The sequence below is a fragment of the Epinephelus moara genome, chromosome 14 (genome assembly GCF_006386435.1).
Source record: "Epinephelus moara isolate mb chromosome 14, YSFRI_EMoa_1.0, whole genome shotgun sequence".
In the NCBI taxonomy this organism is placed as follows: domain Eukaryota; kingdom Metazoa; phylum Chordata; class Actinopteri; order Perciformes; family Serranidae; genus Epinephelus; species Epinephelus moara.
Window position 1 is genome coordinate 14,624,549 of NC_065519.1, and position 6,000 is coordinate 14,630,548.

The following is a 6,000-nucleotide window of genomic DNA, read 5'->3' on the forward strand; positions in this document are numbered from 1 at the left end:
TTTGAAGAGAGGTTATGTTGTTATTATTCATGATGGGTTTTATTTTTAGCCCCATTCAAAGCTCAGCTGCCATCTACAGTCAACAGTCTTCATGACAAGCCAGGCAGGAACAAAAAGTACTTGTTGAAATCAGTATACAGCTCAACAGGGAGTTACTACGGCAAGAGGAGGTTTCAAAAACACCTAAAAATGGGGGTCAGAAAAAACTCATTGGAGCTCTTAAAAGTCTCTTTTGAGACTGTCAACTATAAAATTGTATGAAAAGTGCAGCGTTTTAAAGGTAGTCACTGCCTGACATTTTGCTGCAGTGTTCACAGACCCTTGGCAAAGGTAAAAAAACAAAACAAAAACAACAACAACAAAAAACAGTCATGAGGACATTTATTCAACTCAGGAGAGAGAGATATTTTGGGGTGAATTATATGGATTAAATCTGCTATCAAAGTGTCACTTATTTTTATATTACGATGATAGATATTTTGCACAATATAGTACATTTTCTGCAAAATAATTGAAAAAAAAACCCAATCATTTAGATCATCGTCAGTCATTGTCTATTCAAGGAATTTTAACAGACCATTAAGTTCTTTTACTGCAATGCATTGAATTCACATTCAGTGAGCTAGGAAGATCTGTAATGTATGATAGCAATCACCAAAAATGATGAAAAAAAACCCCCCATAAAAATAAATAACAAGCAGCAATGTCTGTCATGAAATGAAAAAAAAATTAAAAAGTGAGACCACGTTGTTTGTTATTATTGCACATAATCATAAAAATTTAACTGGATGTGTTAAAGGTCTACTCTGCAGGATGTAGCTTGTAGTCGTGCATATTTTTGTGTTTTTCTTTTTTATTATTATTATTTTTTTGTCTCTTTGAATCTCTTCTGGGTCAGAATATTTTAACTTTTTGCAGGTGAAGACCAGGGGTTACTTCAATTCAATTTTAATTCAATTTTCTTTATGAAGCCCATTATCACAAATTAGGGCTGCAACGATTAGTCGATTAATCAATGAATAATCGACTATTAAAATAATCGGTGACTACTTTAGTAGTTGACTAATCGGTTTGAGTCATTTTTCATAGAAAAGTACGATAAAAGTACCCCAAAATACTCTTGTTGCAGCTTCTTACGTTCAAATATTGGCAGCTTTACACACTCTTCCATGATGGTGGACTAAAACCCTTTGGCGTGAGTATGAAACAAGATACTAGATGACATAATTTTGGGGTTTGGGAGAGACAGACTGACATTTTTCAACATTTTCACACATTTTTCGATAAAATGATTAGTCGACTAATCTGAGAAATAATCGACAGATTAGTCGACAATGACAGTAATCATTAGTTGCAGCCCTATCACAAATCACAATTTGCCTCAGAGGGCTTTACAGCATACGACATCACTCTGTCCTTGGACCCTCACAGTGGATAAGGAAAAACTCCCCAAAACAACCCCTTTTACAGGATCCCCCTTACACTTTAGACCCTGAGCTTGTACCTGGTTAAGTAATGCTTTCATCATTTTATCCAAAACGTTTTAAACAATGTTAGAACCCAGATAAATCTGTAAATTTAATCAAGAACATGGCCCGTGTCATTTGGTCACCGTCACCTGTCAATAGTGTTGTACCCCCTTACTGCGTGCTGCAGGATTGTCATCTGTGATAAACAACTTTTAATCCAGTTTTAAGCCACATTATTCCTATACACTTTTTAGATCTTGGTCATTTTAACTGTGTGTTTCAACCAGATAAATTATTTTACTTAGCGGATGTCTGGATCTTAAGTTTCAGAGGAATAACCTGAGCAAAAATTAGTGGTCACTGTGGCCCTTAGTACATGCCTCAGGGTTTATGGTCTATGTTTTCATGAATGTATAATCACCTGAAACTAAGAATCGTTGTGTTTTCATTACCTTAGAATGAGCTGTCTATATCTACATATGAAGCCGGTCCTCTTCCACGTAGTCTGCCGTGTTGTTTTAACAGGAGCACAGAGCGGACAAACCACACACTGGCTCTAGATAGGGCCATTTGTGTTTTCTTGTCAGCCAGCGCAGTTCTCCTTTGCACTTAGCACACGTAAGAAGTGTCAGTTCTGTGACTGCATCACTAGATGCCACTAAATCCTACACATTCTTTCAGATGATTCATCTCTCATTCAAAATGCCTCTCTTGTGACTGATTCAGGCATTTAACTTCTGTAAGTTCATTTAAGGCCAGTGCGCATGATACATTGAGGTGGTAATCTTGGTCACGCCTGACCAGCTGAATGAAATTACCTTCCTCACACCCCAACAACATACACACTTCCAAAGCAGTAAAGTCATGGGGTGGCACATAACAAGATGCAGTTCGTTTCTGGTTTAACATGGCCTCAGGGGCACTCTCTATTTATTTACTCTCCCAAAACACAAATAAAAGCCTCACAAAATTGTTCGAAAATAAACCAGAGAAAGGAAAAAGACAGAGAGGAGAAAAGGGAGCGTGAGAGAGAGTAGAGGAATAAAAGCAAAACTAAATAGAAACCAAAATAACTGCACTTGGTCTTGAGTTCAGTGTGGTTACTTAAAGCATGCTCAGTTGCCTTTGACTTAGCACAAGTATGTCTATATACACCATAGCCTGGATAACTGAGAGTCTTCATGGACTTAAAATCCAGTGTGACCATAAAACAGTCACAAACTGCTCATTGATTTACTACATCGCCCGTAATAGCCTCACACGCTCAGCTGTGTTAAAGGAGATGCTACCACGTTACAAATGGTATGGAATAACTTCTTAGAGTTGACTCAAGTTATACATTGTCACATCGGTCAGGGTGTTATACTGAATGGTGTCACTGCCTAAACCAGTCATATTTTCATTTAACTCTTCAACAATAAATAGTTTGTTCTTTTTCCCTCTCTTTTTTCAGCCTTGGTTCAGTCACCCCCAGAGATTTGACGATGGGACGCATCTTCCTGGACCACATTGGCGGCACTCGCCTCTTCTCCTGCGCCAACTGTGACACCATCCTGACCAACAGATCTGAGCTCATCTCAACACGCTTCACAGGGGCCACAGGCAGAGCTTTCCTCTTCAACAAGGTACGGAGACATTCGTGATAACTGCCTATGAAGTTTACTTCTGAATCAAACAGGGTATACAAAGATCCAGTAGCTAGTTCCCTGCTTCAACATGTGTATGCATGTGTCTCAACTCCACAGGTGGTGAACCTCCAGTACAGCGAGGTGCAGGACAGAGTGATGCTCACCGGCAGACACATGGTGAGAGATGTCAGCTGCAAGAACTGCAACAGCAAGCTGGGTTGGATCTATGAGTTTGCTACAGAGGACAGTCAGCGGTACAAGGAGGGACGTGTCATCCTGGAGAGGGCGCTGGTTAGGGAGAGTGAGGGCTTTGAGGAGCACGTCCCCTCAGACAACTCATGAGCCCGTAACTTCGGATTAACTTGAGTGAGGAAGGCACACTCCCGTGTCCTCTTATCCCTCTCCTTTATCCCCTTGCCTCTGCGCTGCGCAGCACCACCTGCAGACTTAGTGGTCAGTGAAGTTCTGGCTTCACCTCCCCACACACCCCTTCCCTCTCTCTGGCCTATAGACCTCTGCTGATTAGACGATTGGTTTGCTGGCTCTACAATTGCTGATTAGGCTTCTCCAAAAATACTTCCCGATTTATGTGTCACAGGGCACCACCCCAAAACAGCTGGGGACACAGACAGGGAGTTGTAACTTCACTTTGTTTAAGTGTTCATGCACGGTCACACAGAATTGTCACCACCTCACAAGGCATGCTCCACACTTTGTCATGTAGTAATTAAAACACATGCATGATCAGTTACACAGAAATATCAACTAGTTGTTTTGTTTATTTAGATATCAGGAGGCAGTCGAGCTGAGTATGTTCATCATGCAGACACGAGCAAAGCAGCCAGCAATGGAGGTGTCACTGTACATACTGCTTCTGTGGGGCTTGTGCTTCTGTGTTGTGACCTCTGTCTCAATGTATTTGTCACTGGTGTGCACTGAATGCAATTAAGATCATGATAGTTGTTTTTTCTATATCAGTTACCTTTTATTAGCTGGTGGTGTACTGAATGTAATAGTGTTTAAAATCTATGTTCATGTCCAAATGATACCGAAAGGACTGCACAGATTGATGTCATATTTAAGTACTCATTGTAGTGTTTGATCATGATAGGAGCTTTATTTCGATCTTGCTGACTTGACGTGCGTTTATTTTTTGATTGATATTCTTGAAATGTACACAAAGTGGCTTTAAGCGCGCCATTCTTGCAGTTCACGGTGTGGATGTGACCTCCTGACAATTGTACAATGCGATTTAATTCAATTCCACCGCCCTCCCATCCGTTACCATGGATTCTGTGCGTGTGTGGCACGCTGCGTGGAGAGCAACGTGTCACTTCGGTGACTTATGAGGAACATGTACCTTCCAGCCATGTGTCTTCAGTGTGACGGAGAGGGGGGATGTGTCTGAGATGTGATGGAGACATTCTCTGGCTGCCTGCCAGTTTAAGGACAGGATTGTCAGAGGATGGGTCATGCAAGAGTTTGAAAGTAGCCGGCAGTGGGAGGCAATGTGAGACAAGTTTATAGACGACCTCTTGAAAAATAATACGTTACAATCTTAAAAACAACACTGAAAATATGTTTAAATCAAGAGTTTGATTTAATCCATTTATATGACGGTTAACTCCGCCTGCCGTCTCCTGGAGTCGATTACTTTCAGGATAGTGACCCATCCTCTTCTTATAATCCTGAGCTTTGGGCACATTTGGTCATAAGATGACTTGTTTCTTACAACACAAAGCCAAGCAAGCTTTAATGGAGTTCTAGTCTTTAAAGTTGAGCCTTTGTCCTCTGACTATGCCAGAGCCTGCATTTTATATCGTCAGTGTCCTGTGAAGATTTCAATCAAAATGTCAGATGCAAAAAAAAAAAAAAAATCTAAATCTCCATGACATTTGAGGTTATTTTTGGAGTGGGTTATAGCACAGCATCATGCCCTGGTGTAACATTGTGCCATTTCAGAGTGTGCATGCCTGCAGGCGTTACCAGATTGGTCCAGCCTTCACTAGCGACGCTGTTAAATGTTTTTGCCCGCCTTTAAAAGGTCATGCAAGGCAGTGTCATTTCTACAAAAAAATAAAAAATTAAAAAAAGAACAGGACACTGACACCATCCATATCCCCGAGTCAATGCAGTGTAACCGTCAATGGCCGTGACAGAATATTGTTATCGTTTTGTTGTTCACTTTTACCATTTTATTGACAGGCCATTGTTTTATTTGCTTTACTCTATATGATTATTATTATTTTATGGGCTGATGCATTTATCTTATTGTATATTTTCTCTATTGGAAGTTTGAAAAAAACAGTTTTCTTCTTGTATGGCTATAGTTTTTCTCTGATGTGATTTCTAAATAAACATAGTCTTGCTGGGTTCAAATTCGGTGTCTTCTTTGTGCTTGTTTTGTAGCTTAGAGCAGTGGTTCCCAACTGGGGCAGCCACAGGGTCCAGATTTCTCCTTAGCCATTACTTTAATGTCCACAGAGTTTAATATATTCAGTGTTATACTTGCGTTTGGCCATGTCTCAAGCTAGAATGCTGTCTTTGTTATGTAGCTGTTCATTAGTCAGTCACTCTACAGCATGAGATGGCACTTCAAAATAAAAGCTCTGTGCCGGAAATTAATTAATTAATAAATTAAAAAACTAGTCCATACCCATTGAGTACAGCATACCATACCATGACTTAGTCATACTAAAAAAAAAAAATTAGAAAAAAAACAAACATTGGTCCACAGGGGGAGCCACAGCGATCGGTCGCATTAGCCATTTTTAAGCATTTGTCTATTGTTATAGCGCCACCCAGTTGCCAATTAGAGTTAAATTTCTCCAGTCACCTTGAGGCGTCCTGTTCTACATATCTACCAAGTTTAGTAAAAATGGCGGTTAGCCCTAGATATAGAT

General features: G+C 40.2%; 1 protein-coding gene across 1 annotated transcript in view; it reads left to right on the forward strand.

Moving 5' to 3' along the window:
- LOC126400669 (protein yippee-like 5) overlaps positions 1-5,476 on the forward strand; it is a 5,854-nt gene extending 378 nt beyond the window's left edge. The window contains exons 2-3 of the mRNA XM_050061559.1: positions 2,923-3,094; positions 3,215-5,476. Coding sequence (XP_049917516.1) covers positions 2,954-3,094; positions 3,215-3,439 — 366 coding nt within the window. The 5' untranslated portion in view covers positions 2,923-2,953 and the 3' untranslated portion in view covers positions 3,440-5,476. The remainder of the gene's footprint in view (positions 1-2,922; positions 3,095-3,214) is intronic.
- The last annotated feature ends 524 nt before the right edge of the window (positions 5,477-6,000 follow it).